We start from the raw sequence: 12,962 nt of genomic DNA on the forward strand, positions 1-12,962 counted from the left end.
TAGGAGTAAGATCAAGCACTGTTAGAGTTGAGGGCTGGGCCCAGGGTAGTACAGATGTTCAAGGAAGTGAAAGCGCGGGAGAGAGCGGTGAGGGTGTGTGCGTAGAGGGTGTGTACCCTGTAAGCCCCATAGACGTGGCAGCTCCGGGTAGGGACCCAGCTGAGGCAACAGGCTCTCCTTTGCCCAGCTGGCCGCCAGTCCCAAGAGAGCCTTGCACAGCCGGACAATGCATCAGGTAGATTCTCAGCTCACCCCCTTCTGCCAGGCTGGTGAGACTCCCCCAATCAAGGGCCCCGAGTCTTGCACCAGCCTATGCTTCCCTTTCCCCTTGTACATCCGAAACTGCTTCCCCACCCCCTACCCTGGGAGCTCTGTGGCCTGGGCCCTAGAGAGCGCCAAACTTTCAAGCAGGGGAGGGGAAGTAGGTATTAAGCTTTAAAGATGCCAGAGGATAGGTGCTGGGGATGGCTGGGGTGGACCCTGTGACTCAGGAACTAAAGGGAGTGGGTTTGTCCTGGCCAGCCCTCCCTGGACCCCAGTTGCCTACCCATGGGGATGCCCAGGCTGAGGCTTAGAGTTAAGGGAGGGTCTCCACCGCAAGGGCTGCTCCTCATGGTCCAGCTGGGGAAGGGAAGACCAGGGGGAGAGCTTCTTGAGCCTGTGATAACCTTGCCAGCTCTGGGGCCTACGGTTTGGAGATTTGCTACCTTGATAGTAAACCCCATCACCAACCAATACTTAGCAGGGTAGAGATAGAGGTAGGGATCATGACCCCCAGCTTTAGGCAGAAGAATGCTGGGACCTTGAAAGAGATAGAGGCTGGCAGGGGGTCTCCTTAGTCCATCTTGGACAGAACCAGGAATCCCCGGTGAGCATTCTCTACTCTACAGTGCCCCCTACAACCTGATCCAGAAGTGGATATTGTGGGGTGAGGTATAACTCTTACCTCCCCCAAGCCTCTGGGGTTCATGCCTCCTCTTCCTCTCTCCCTCCCCTGGAGTACCAGCCCTCTTCCTACCATGTGGGTGGGGAGCAGTGGGAACCTAAGAAGCTGGACACAATGACTCCCTTTTGGACTGTAAGGAACAGTTGCTCACTGACCCCTGGCTAAGACATGGGAGAGCAGTCCAAAATGTGCTAGGACTCCTGACCCAAGACGTTAGATGTATTTAGGAATTTTGCTGGAGACCTGGGAAGAGAGATCAGTGGGAGGGGACTTGGTGGGGGAAGGAAAGATAAACTTCATATGCTAGGTTGTAATGAAGCCCCTCTCTTTGTTCCTTTCTGAATGACTTTGTGTCCTAATCTGTTTTGTCCCCTCTGTTTCTGTCTCTCTGTATTTATCTTCACTTCTTTCTCTTTCTCTCTCTCTCTACCTGTATCATCCTCGTTTTCTCTGTATCCCCCTTGTCTCTTTCTTTCATTCTGTCTATTGCTATGTGTTTATCTCTATGTTTTTCTGTCTCTGCCATCTCTTTCTATTTCTCCATGTCTTTACTGTCTCTCTGTATCTGTCTGTTTGTCTCTCTCAGTTCCCTTTAGGTGTCTGTCTCTCTCTATCTTGGTCTTTCTCTGTGTGTACATGCCCATGTCACCCTCTCCCTCTACCGCTTCCCTCCCAGGCTGACCGCCATCCGTGGCTTTCTCCAACTGTCAATGGCTCAGCAGGGCAGGATCCCCAGAAGCAGCTTCCAGAGTTGCTAGGTGGGGCCTGGGAACCACGTCCAGGGGTCGGGCTGCCCCTGCTCACCATCATCGTTGCTGTCTTCGTCTTGCTGGCAGTCTGTATCGTGGTGGCGGTCCACTTTGGGCCAAAACTGCACAAAGGCCATGCCACTCTCGCCACAGAGCCACTATCCCCAAAGCCGGAGGGCAGCATCTACCTCATCCGCTGGCGCATGCTGGGCCATCAGGACAGTCATGAAGATGCCCAGCAGGAACCTCCCAGCCCTCACTCCTACCCTGTGCCAGATGGGTCCAGGTTCAGCATCGATGAAGTCACGTTTCTGTAGGAGGGAGACTTTGGAAAGTTGGCCTCAGCTGTATCAGAACAAGAAACTGGACATAGTAGTGCATGCTAAGTTGCTTCAATTGTGTCTGACTCTTTGCAACCCTATGGATTATCACCCACTAGGCTCGTTTGTCCATGGGATACTCCAGGCAAGAATACTGGAGTGGGTTGCCGTGCCTTCCACCAGGGGATTTTCCCAACCTGGGGAATGAACTCGAGTCTGCCTGTGTCTCCTGGATTGCAGGTGGGTTCTTTGCACACTGAGCCACCTGGGAAGCCCAGACAGAGAAGTAGGGCAAAAGCAAACCGGGGCCTGGACCTTGGAGCTTCAGAAGGGCACACCTGGACTTACTGGAGCTGCCCTCTCAATAGAGTATTTGTAGAAGAAGCCCTGTGAGGACCAAAATAATAGAAGAAACTTGAGAGCCCTGCTCAGAAACACGCTGCTGGGAGTGTTCCCAGTGCCCAAAGCCACCCTAACAAACCTACCCTCTCCTCTTCAGGAAGCACCAGACCCCTGAACCTCCTCCTCTGAGTTCCTACTCCCTCCTCTACTCCTTATCTCCCCTTTTGGTGTCAAAGTGAGTTCAGCTGGGAAGATTCCACCATCCACTCCACCCTTGTGTAAGGATGTCAGAGGTTCCTGGTGGAGGCTCTGTCCCCACGGCCCCCAGGTCCTGTGAGATTAACCAGAGAGAGCCAAGTCAAAGAACCTAGGGGTCTGCCTTCTCTGGGACTCAGGAAAGGAAGGCAGATCTACTGCCCTTCACTAACTGAGCGACATCTTTTTGGCTGTCAGGTCCCTGGCCTTGCCAACTTCCAAGGGCCCTAAAAGCCCTAAGCACTACTTGCATGTGTGTGTGCTAAGTCACTTCAGTCATGTTCAACTCTTTGCAACCCGATGGACTATAGCCGTCCAGGCTCCTCTGTCCCTGGGATTGTCCAGGCAAGAATACTAGAGTTGGTTGCCAAGCCCTCCTCTAGGATATCTTCCTGACCCAGGGATCGAACTTGCACCTGTAACGTCTCCTGTGTTGGCAGGCAGATTCTTTACCACTGATGCCACCTAGGAAGCCCACTTGTAGATTCCCAAATTGTTTTTGAATCACCTCCACCATCTTGGGGCAAGACTCTATCTTACTTCCCCAGGATGGAGTAGGGGATATTGGGGGTCTTTCATTACCTCCCACTTTCTGTGTGCATTGGCCTATTGGAACCAGTCTAGAATTTACCGCAGGACATTTCCCAGATCCAGAACCTTCCAGCTGGCAGGAAAACAGGAAAGGAAAAGGAGCTCTGTGGAGGTTGTCTGGGGAAAGGAAGGAGTGGAGGTTCCTACAGAGGGAGGGACATGGAGGTTGGGAAGATATAGGAGGCAGGGAAGGCAGAGTTGAGCCTCTCCGTGGCACTCTGGAAAGGCTTCCCCTCCTTGGACACCCTTGAACTTCACCTGACTTGTGCAGTCAAGAACATGCAGACAGACATTTGTGGAGGGACTTCTGGGTGCTTTACTCTGGGGAACACCTGAGTGCAACAAGTCAACCTTGGGGACTGCCCTTGGAGATACCCCAGCACAATCAAGGACTGTGAGAAATAACAGATGAAGAGGAATAGAGACTAATGTGTGCAGAGGACTGGCCTCCACTGGAATTGGTAAGAGGCAGCTATAATGTTAATAGTTGCTCCTTCTTGTGGGCCCATTGTGTGCTGGGCTCCAGGCTCATCTGTGGACCTACAGATAATATAATGTTTACTCCTCATACAGCCTGAGGAGGAGGAGGAGCCACTGTTATCTCCATTTACATTTGGGGATATCAAGACTCCAGCACGACCCAGGTACTAAGTGGTAGAGTCAGGACTTGAACCTGGGACTGGCAGGCTTCACAGTCTGAGAACCATGTTGGTGGCTGGATGGGTAGGTAAAGATCTTGTTGGGCTGATTTTTAGGTGTTGGAGTGACTGATGTGATGTTGGGGGGTCCTCAGGGGCAGAATGGCTGGTACAATGGGGGAGGGGAGGGGACTGTTTCCCCTTCACTCCCTTGGCTCTGTCATCCTTGGGGGCAGTGGGTTGCTTTTGACAAATGTGTGTCTGTGTGGAGGTTTTCTCCATAGTAATGCTATACTCAGAAATTCATATCGAGCATTTGTATAAAAACAAAGATGGGAGAGAGGGAATAAGTCTTGGGGGGAATGGATGGAACTGGCAGAAATAGGCTGTCTGGTCTCCCAGATGGGGGCAACTTTGCCTCCACAGTGGTTGCCGCAGTGGATCAGTTCTAACAATGATGGCATGAAGTGTGGCAGGTGAGTAGCCAGCTGTGTTGTCCAAAGTCTCCAGAGTATATCCCATCACCTCACACAAACTCTCCTCCCCCTTATTCAGGGGAGTCTCATCCGGGGACATTTATTCAGTGGCCCCTGCTTCTTTGAGTAGTCCCTTTGCCCAGGACACGGCTGTGTTTACTCCTTACGGCATCTCTGTGCTGGCTCAGGCTCCTCTCTGTCCCCCAAGCCACCCACTGGAGACAGGGCATTGAACGGGCAGGTGAAGTGGGTTGCTTCCCAGCTCTATGCCCTCAGCCTACATTGTAATGATGGCCACTACCCCACGGCCCTGAACTAGTATGAGGAGACGTGTAAAGAACTGTGTGCAAGCAGATTCGGACATTGTTGATAATAAAGGGCAACTGCCTGTATCAGAGTCTGGCCAGAAAAAGATGGCATACTCCAATAAACAACCTGAAGAGTGTTTAAAGAGGGGACTACTTAAGGATTTCCCTGTTAGTTCAGTGGTTAAGACTCTGTTCTTCCACTGCATGGGGCTCAGGTTCAATCCTGGGTCAGTGAACTAAAATCCCACATACTGTGTGATGCAGCCAAAACATTTTTTTTTAATTTGTAATTTAAAAATTTTTAATAAAAATTAAAGGGGACTATTTAGAAAGTGCAGGTATAAGGAAACTACAAGTGAGAGGGAGCATTCCAGGTGAGCATCAGTGAGATGCCAGTACCATGGTCAGGCCTGAAGGGGGATGGGGAGGAGGAAGTTAGTGAAACCTGGAGATAGACAGGGTTACTGAAAGGGTCCTTTAGGTCTAGAGATGAAGAGAGCCCACAGTGACCTTGAAACTCCTGGGAGGGACGTGGGGGAATAAATATCCCAGCCTCACCCCCCTCCTCTCCCTTCTCTCACTGTGGCTTCCCATCATCTGAATGTGACCAGAAGTCAGAGGGCAAGGGTGCCTGTTGATGCCATCCTAGGACAGAGGAGAGGTGGAGGGTAGGTCTGAGCATCCAGTGGAGGACACCTGGAAGATCCCTTAAGTTTACCTTATTTATAATAAGTAAATATTACCTTATAATAAGTTTACACTTTTTTTTTTTGTTTGTCTGCTCTCTCCTTAGCTGTCTGTTTACAATCCCAATACCTCAGCACTGCGGCTGTTGTCAAATGAGATTGTGTCCCCGAAGGTCATCACCATCTTCCCTCCTCTCTGGACTCCCCAAATTAAAGCCTGAATTCTTTCATTGATCTCCTCAGGACAGGAACCCCGTCCCTCTATTTTGGTCCCAACTCTAGAAATCTCTCGATTGTTCTAGCTTAAACCGCCCCCCCTTCTTTCCAGACATCACATCTCTATTGATGAGGCCTGAGACTAGCAGGAAAGGACAAGGGTTCTAGGGCCTGGTGCAAATCTGCTGTGTAACCCGGGGCTGTGACCTCCCTCCAGATCTGGTCCCTCCTACCCTGATGCCTCCACCTCACTCTTAGGGACTGTGAACACCTACCATCCCTGGGCCGAGGAGTGGGCACCCGGGTGGTCTCAGCACCCTCCTGCTGAACTAGCTCCTCTGGACCTGGCTCAGCAAGGACAGAGAAAGAGGTGGCTGTGACACTGGGGAACCAGTCCCTTGAGACCTGGTTACCTCTTACCCTCCAAGGGAAGCCTGATCTAGGATCAGAAAGGACTTCATAGGCCCCCGCTTCTTGGAACAGAAACGGGGGTTGGTTTTTCTCGCTCTGGGCCCAAGGCAGAGCCCTCTGTGGCCAAAGCTACCACCAGGGCACCAAACAAGGGCGAAAATATAAATTTCTACCTCCGTCTATAAGGAGACGCATTTTTAAATGTGTTGGACTCTGCAACTATCCCTTTTCCAGTGACTTCCCAAGGGATAAACGTATGCTCCCCAAAACCTGATCAACTCTTGTTGCTAACTAGAGCTTTTCGGATCCTTGACGCAGCACAGCAAAAGCTCCCCAACCACGCCCTTGACTCTACACTTATTTTTTTAAGGATTTTTTTCATTTATTTATTATTATTTTGGCTGTGCTGGGTCTTTGTTGCTGCAGGGGCTTTGTCTGGTTGCAGTGAGCAGGGGCTATCCTTATCTGCAGTGCATGGGCTTCTCATTGTGGTGGCTTCTCTTGTTGCAGAGCACAGGCTCTAGGCATGGCCCTCAATAGTTGTGGCACATGTGCTCAATAGTTGCGGCTCACGGGCTCTGGAACATGGGCTCAGTAGTTGTGGAGTACAGGCTTAGCTGCTCTGAGGCATGTGGAATCTTTCCACACCAGGGATCGAACTCACATCCCTGACATTGGCAGATGGATTCTTAACCACTGGGCCACCAGGGAAGCCCCTGACCTGGCATTTAGAGTTTGCAGAAAAACCATACAACCATACTACTCATAACTACCCTGTGAGGTAGATAGGGCAATGATTATAATCCCGTTTCATAGATGAGGACACTGAGGCTCAGAGAGGTGAAACAACTCGCCCAAGGTTACAGGATTCATCTTGAAATGTCAAGTCCAAGCACCTTCTCTGAGAGGGAGGAAATGGTTCTGCTAGGCCTCCAGCTGCTGAAGAAAGACATCCTCTCAGAGTCTCAGGGTTGGCTGGGGGCTCAGGAGAGCTGACTGGAGCCTCAGAAGACATCTGAGCGGAGCGGGAGAGGCTTTTCCATGCCACTGATGAGGAGCTCAGGCTCTTGGGACAGGACAGAGGAACCGGGCATCACTGAGGTCTCCACGCTGCCCATGGTAACCTCCCTTTCCTCCTGCCGAAGGTGCTGGAGAATTTCCTGTGACAAGGAGAAGCTGCTTCCCTCTGCAGGTTCTGGAATGAGGAGGGCAATGTGTAGGGGGTGGTGAAGGCCTCACACATTCCCACTCCAGCACACCCAGAGGACTTGCTGGGGGGCTCCCCCAACCCTCCCTCTCCCACCTCCTCCCCACCCCTAGCCATTGGGGCTAGAGTTTCATGAAATCCTAGAGCTAGCAGTGGTTTTAGAGACAGGAGAATTCTACCCTCCTGCTTTTAGAGATGATACATTAGAGATGAAAGGGACAGAGACCTGCCTAAGGTCACAGAGTAAGGGAGTGACACTGCTGAAGCTGCAGTCCTGGTGTCTTGGCTGGTGGCCGGGGGCTATCTGCTTTCTCTGGTACTCTAGATGAAGTAAGAGGCCCCTGGAGCCACCCCTTCATGCTCCACCCAGGACCCATAGCCAAAGACCTCAGAAAGCCATCGGGTGTCCCATGGTGGGGAGATAGGACCTTCTCCAGGGGAGAAAGAGGCAGGGCTTGAATGCCCTGACCACTCAGGAAGGCTGAGGACTGTCCTATCTCCTGCCGAGCACCTGGGAGGCCCTTGAGGCCCCCAACCCTTCCTGTCCTTCAGCTTGTCACCCCCTTACCCTGGTAGACAATGAGGCGGCAGCTGTTCTGAGACTCAGGGGCATTTGCCAGGATGTCTTCAAGTGTCCGGCAGAAGAGTTTGGCCTGTTCCAGCCGATCCTCCCGGCTAAAGCCAGCTCGGCCATCCTGTGACATGGCAAACAGGGTCTGCAAGGGGGTGGCATATTCCAGGACACAGACGCCTGCCTGGAGGAGGTAAAAGGAAGACCAGACTCATCCAGGGGCCAGGCAGGCAGACTCTGGACCCCACTGCTCAATCTGTAGGGGTGGAGTCTGGGAGGTGGCCCCCTGATGGGGTTGATGACCTTTGCCTGTGAACCCCACTCCTAAAATCACAGCCAGGGACTGCATTAAATTTACCCTTCCCAGATCCTTCATCTAGGCTGTCAACTACTCCAGCTGGAAGTCAAGTTCGGGGACTGGACTCTGGGTTCAACTCTGCTTGGATTCTCCACAGCCTACATGAAATCTTTCAGACATTCTCTTGACCTTCATCTGGGCAGCTTTATGTTCCAGAGCATGGTACACTCAGGGTGAAATTGTCCACTTCTGCCCTGGTTCTCTGAGTCTCAGTGTCCTCTTCTACAAAGCAGGGGTCATAACAGTCCCTACACCACAGAGTGGTGGTGAGGATTCAATGAGATGGTCAGATGAAGCACCTGGAAGAGCATCTGGCTTGCAATAAGTGCTCAATAAATGTTACTAGGAATTCCATGGTGGTCCAGTGGTGAGGACTCCATGCCAGGGTTCAATCCTTGGTCAGAGAACTAATATCTCGCAAGCTTCATGATACAGTCATAAATAAATAAATGTTACTTAATCATTATCACTCAGAACCTAATTTTGCCCAGCCCTGGGACCGATCAGAGAAACTGAGGCATAGAGAAGGGCAGTGAATTTTTATCACGGCTTGGCCAGGGCTCGGAGTTCTGAGTCTCTAGGCCTGACCCCTTCCCAGTGCCACCTGCTTCCCTGCACACGCACCCGCTGCCCGTTTTCCAGAAGCTCATAGATGCTGTTGGTGTAAACCCGGCCCTTGATGCCGGCACGGTCGGCACTCTGCTGGGGCAGCTCGTGTAGGAAGCGAATGTTGGGGTCAGCCACGCTCAGGTCGTCAGGCACCCCACAGTCCAACGGGAAGAGGATGTGCAGCCGGTGGCTTCCTGCGCCCTGTAGCGTGTTGTTGTGGAACTGATTGTAAATTTGGATCCGGGCCCGGAACCCTAGGGTGGAGAGGTCCAAGAAGTCATTTCCACCAACTCTGTCTCCCAACCAACTCAGGACAGAGATGCAGGCCATTGTTGCCCTCACTGTGTGGGTGCAAGAGCCCTGGGGGCCAGCCCACAGGCATTGCCTGGGGGGCCAGGAGAGGCAGAGCATTAGGCAATAATGCTTCACCTACTCCCACCACCCCTTTCTTCCCCTCACTTGACCTTTGTCCAGATTTCTGTTAGCCCCATTCCTTCCCACTACAGCTTTCAGGGCTCTGAGAGGCAGGCAGAGCCCTGGGAGCTGCCATGCCCAGCAACTCCAGGTGCACTGAGCCAGGCCTCTAGCCGAAGCCCTGCTGTCTAGCAAAGGCAGCCATGAGATGGGGGAGAACCACAGTCCTGGCCAGCAAGTCAGAAGAATGAGATGCGATTTGTAAGTTTCCAGTGGGGTAGTCAAGGACAGGCCTGTGTTCGAATCCTGCTTCTTCCTATAGCTAAGGTGTGTGACTTTGGACAAGTTACTTTATCTCTCAGAATAGTGATGTTCTTAACTCTAAAACAGGGGTGATGATTATCCTGTCCTCACAGAAGTGAAACTGAAGGTCGCTCAGTCATGTCCTATTCTTTGCGACCCCATGGACTATAGAGTCCATGGAATTCTCTAGGCCAGAATACTGGAGTGGGTAGCCTTTCCCTTCTCCAGGGAATGTGAATTAAAAGAGAAACTGTAAAGGAAGGAAATACAGCTTGCAGCAAATATTTATTGAAAGAATTCATGGGTGACTTTGGACAAGTCATTTAATGGATCTAAGCCCCAAATTTCTTCCTGCAAACCAGGCATAATAGTAACAGCCTTCAAGCCTATAAAATCACTTTTGGAATCATATGGTTTGTTAGACTGAAAATGCTTTGAAGGAAGCTCAACTCTGTGTTCTGTGATGACCTCGACAGGTAGAATGGGGGTGGCGTGGGAGAGAGGTCCAAGAGGGATGGGACACATGTGTACACATAGCTGATTCACTTCATACAGCAGACACTAACACAACATTGTAAAGCAATTGTACTCCCAACAGCAATAAATAAATAAGCTTTGGAAAAATAAATAGCAATTGAGAACTCTTGGGGAAAAAAAAAGAGAATGCTTTGAAAAGTATAGTGACTTCTGGAAACAAGGTTGCGTGTCTTACAGATCTAGAAATGGGGGCATAGAGGACGGCCCACCTGGCAGGATCAGCCGCAGGTATCCAATATAATATGACCAGGCCAGCCCATGAGCCACGTTGAAGTTCCTTTTTTCACAGATTGCAGAGACCTCTGCTGGGGCCAGGCTCTGTGGACAGCAGGGTGGGGCTGGAGGGCCTCTGCGAAGGATAACGAGAGCGCTCCTCCCCCAAGAAGATTTCCCAACCTCCTGCCAACTGGCTCCCTTCTCTGCCATTGCTGAACCCAGACCATATTAGGCTCTAGTCCAAGGATCAGCTTCTAAACTGATCCCACTCCCAGTACTGAGCTCAGAGCAGGTCACAATAGCCACACCTCCACCCGACCAGACCCTCCACCTCCCTGTGTGTGATACCTGGAGGCCCAGGAGGATGTTAAGTGCCTGTAAGAGACCCAGGAGAGCAAGCATCCAAGTGAAGGGCAGGCCAGCCATGTTTGGGAGGGAGCAGTAGAAATAGCAGGACAGCAGCAGCAGGGCCCCGCAGCGCATGGAGGAGCACAGGCAGGCCCGCACCGCCCTCCAGTAGCTGCCGTGGTACCTGCAGGTGACACACAAGTTCCAGACACCAGCCCAGCTCGGCCAGAGAGGGGCAGGAGGTACTTCAGGGAGTCACCTGGAATGGACGTGGTGCAGCTCCTCGGCCAGACTGCAGATCCCCTTGATCAGCAGTCCCATCTCCTGGGAGGCCAGGTTGAGCACCAACCACTTGAGAGTGTAGTCTGGTGGCTCCCCCAGGCCCCAAAGGGCCACCAGACAGGCACTTAGCAGGACCAAGGCTGCCTTTTGGGCCCCGTGACCCCTGGGCTGTGGGATGGATGGATGCAGGCTGGAGTGAGGCATCTGTGGGTACGAAGAAATCCATGGTTGTGCTCCCTTCACTCTCCTACAGTTCCAGGACTCAGGCCCTAAGTGGGCACGTCCCCCAGCTCTCCAGTTCCCTGGTGCCCAGCCATACCCAGAAGATGCTCCTGGAGACACCTCTAGGGGACAGGTTGGGCATACAGCATCCCAGAGCTCCAACCCAAAAAGATTTGTTGCTAACAGAGTAGGTGGAGAAAGAAATGCATGCACACATGAGTTGAAGCAAACTCGGGCAGATAGTGAAGGACAAGGAAGCCCGGTGTGCCGTAGTCCATGGGGATGCAAAGAGTCGGACATGACTTAGCAAATGAACAACACATACACACCTCACCCAACCCCAGTGAGACCACAGGTGTGGTGAAGAAAGAAGACAGCTATTACCCCAGACCCAGACCTGAAAGTGTCCTGTGAGGTACAACTCACCAGGGGACCAAGGCTTCCCTTTCTCCACAGTCCACCCCAAGGAGGACCTTAGGCAGCAAAGCTGTAAACCACAGTTCAGAGGGTGGAGGCACCCACCTCCGCTGCCTCTGCAGGGTCCTCAGTCTTAGAGCTCTGGCTGGCCGGCTCCTGATCTTCTACCTCTCAGACTGCAGGTTGTTTCTGGAAGTCGACAGGGAGAGAAGGCCCAGCACCAGGGCTCCCAGCAACCAAGGGTGGCCTCTCAGGGTAGAGCCTGAAAAACGAAAGGTTAAAAACAACTGAAGCTTCCTCCACAGCATTCCAACGCTGGCATCTCACCAGACCACAGCCTCACTGTGCTCACAGAGGACGCTATTTCCTCCCTCCCACGGACTCCTGGGCAGCCACGCCTGCCTTGGGGTGAGGGAGAAAGCTTGAGAAGGCCCCCGTTCCATCGTCCACCCCTCAAACCAAGGGTGTTCAGAAACCCTCTCACACTCCTCACAGCCACAACCCTGAACACTAGCTGTCCCTCAAGCACCCCCCAGTCAAACACACTCTACCAACACCCTCGCGAGACTCACACGCCCAGCCAAGCATACACACTGCACGATGCTGCCCTGCCTGGTGGTTTTATTCTGATTTGCAGATGCAGATCCTCTTTTTCTGAAGACTCTGACATCAGACTAGAGGCGGGGAAAATGAAGAGTTATTTCCTGTAACAATAGCCTTCTAGTAAAAAACTGAGTGAGAGCCAAAGGGCTCCTGAAGTGTGGGGTTTCGGCTCTCCATAGGAAGTATTATAGCAATACCTGTGACTTCCCAGAGAGAACCTGTTGCTTCCAGCCAAAAAGGCAGTCGCATGGATGATAGTAATAATGATAATGATAATAATAATAATAATAATTAAGTGCTTACTGTGCTCCAGACATTATGCCAAGTGTTACATATATTGTTTCACTTAGTCCACTCAGCCACCCTATCAGGAAGGTATAATGCTATTCTCACGGACAATCTGAGCTTCAGTGAGGTGAATTAACTTGCCCCTGTCCCCCTGCTAGTAAAGGAGGGAGTGGGGACATGAATCAGGTAGGTGATTTCAAAACCCAGCTGGTTCTGTGCCTTGATTCCCCAGAAAGGGGTGGAAGGACCAGGATCAAATTTCATGTTTGCACTTTGAAAGAGGGTGGGGAGTGTTTCTGGCCATTTTCTGGCATACCAGTAAGCTGATCAGATTCGAGAAGGAGGCAGGCTCAGGAGTGGGATTGGGACAGAAGCCACAGAGCAGAAGCGGTCCATATATGCCCAGGCCAGAGGGTGCTTGCCTAGACCCTTCCCCATATCCCAACCAGACACAAGAAGACACACCATGTCCATAGATGCCACTGGCCTCTTGGGAGCAAGGAGGCTCCCAGAAAACTCTCATTTTTAAAAATAATTTTCCAAGAATGGAGAGAATTCCCTGCACTTTCTCTCCCCTACAAAGGCTCACAAAGGGTGAGCCCTGTGGTGGACAAAGGCTCCGGTGCTTCAAAACCAAAGAACCCCAAGG

General features: G+C 51.9%; 2 protein-coding genes across 8 annotated transcripts; one reads left to right on the forward strand and one right to left on the reverse strand.

Annotated features, from left to right (window-relative positions):
- SMIM33 (small integral membrane protein 33) lies at positions 1-10,028 on the forward strand. 3 transcript variants are annotated; one of them, XM_070465463.1, is made up of 3 exons: positions 1-235; positions 1,533-3,664; positions 5,419-10,028. In XM_070465463.1, the coding sequence occupies exons 1-2, from the start codon at positions 227-229 to the stop codon at positions 2,010-2,012; spliced, it is 489 nt and encodes a 162-aa protein (XP_070321564.1). In that variant the 5' UTR covers positions 1-226; the 3' UTR covers positions 2,013-3,664; positions 5,419-10,028. The 3 variants fall into 3 exon arrangements, with proteins under 3 accessions (XP_070321564.1, XP_070321565.1, XP_070321563.1); XM_070465464.1 differs by having other exon boundaries at positions 1,623-3,664; XM_070465462.1 differs by lacking the exon at positions 1-235 and having other exon boundaries at positions 636-3,664.
- Positions 6,699-12,070, reverse strand: STING1 (stimulator of interferon response cGAMP interactor 1). 5 transcript variants are annotated; one of them, XM_020908423.2, is made up of 8 exons: positions 11,995-12,070; positions 11,528-11,684; positions 10,761-10,987; positions 10,502-10,685; positions 10,147-10,255; positions 8,699-8,937; positions 7,714-7,900; positions 6,699-7,133 (listed from the first exon to the last, which is right to left on the reverse strand). In XM_020908423.2, exons 3-8 carry the CDS (start codon positions 10,985-10,987, stop codon positions 6,943-6,945), a joined length of 1,137 nt encoding a protein of 378 aa, XP_020764082.2. In that variant the 5' UTR covers positions 11,528-11,684; positions 11,995-12,070; the 3' UTR covers positions 6,699-6,942. The 5 variants fall into 5 exon arrangements, with proteins under 5 accessions (XP_020764082.2, XP_070321561.1, XP_070321560.1 ...); XM_070465460.1 differs by having other exon boundaries at positions 12,013-12,050; XM_070465459.1 differs by lacking the exon at positions 11,995-12,070 and adding an exon at positions 11,775-11,988.
- Between the last annotated feature and the right edge of the window lie 892 nt (positions 12,071-12,962).

The sequence above is a fragment of the Odocoileus virginianus genome, chromosome 3 (assembly GCF_023699985.2).
Source record: "Odocoileus virginianus isolate 20LAN1187 ecotype Illinois chromosome 3, Ovbor_1.2, whole genome shotgun sequence".
Classification (NCBI taxonomy): Eukaryota; Metazoa; Chordata; class Mammalia; order Artiodactyla; family Cervidae; genus Odocoileus; species Odocoileus virginianus.

What these genes read in the sequence shown, in the direction of transcription:
- SMIM33 (XM_070465462.1), top strand. Translation starts at nt 1,452, where the DNA reads ATGTTTTTCTGTCTCTGCCATCTCTTTCTATTTCTCCATGTCTTTACT.
- STING1 (XM_020908423.2), bottom strand. Translation starts at nt 10,987, where the DNA reads ATGCCTCACTCCAGCCTGCATCCATCCATCCCACAGCCCAGGGGTCAC. An exon ending in CTGCACCACGTCCATTCCAG is followed by an intron (nt 10,686 to 10,760) that starts GTGACTCCCTGA and finishes TGTCACCTGCAG; the next exon opens with GTACCACGGCAGCTACTGGA. An exon ending in ACATCCTCCTGGGCCTCCAG is followed by an intron (nt 10,256 to 10,501) that starts GTATCACACACA and finishes TGCTGTCCACAG; the next exon opens with AGCCTGGCCCCAGCAGAGGT.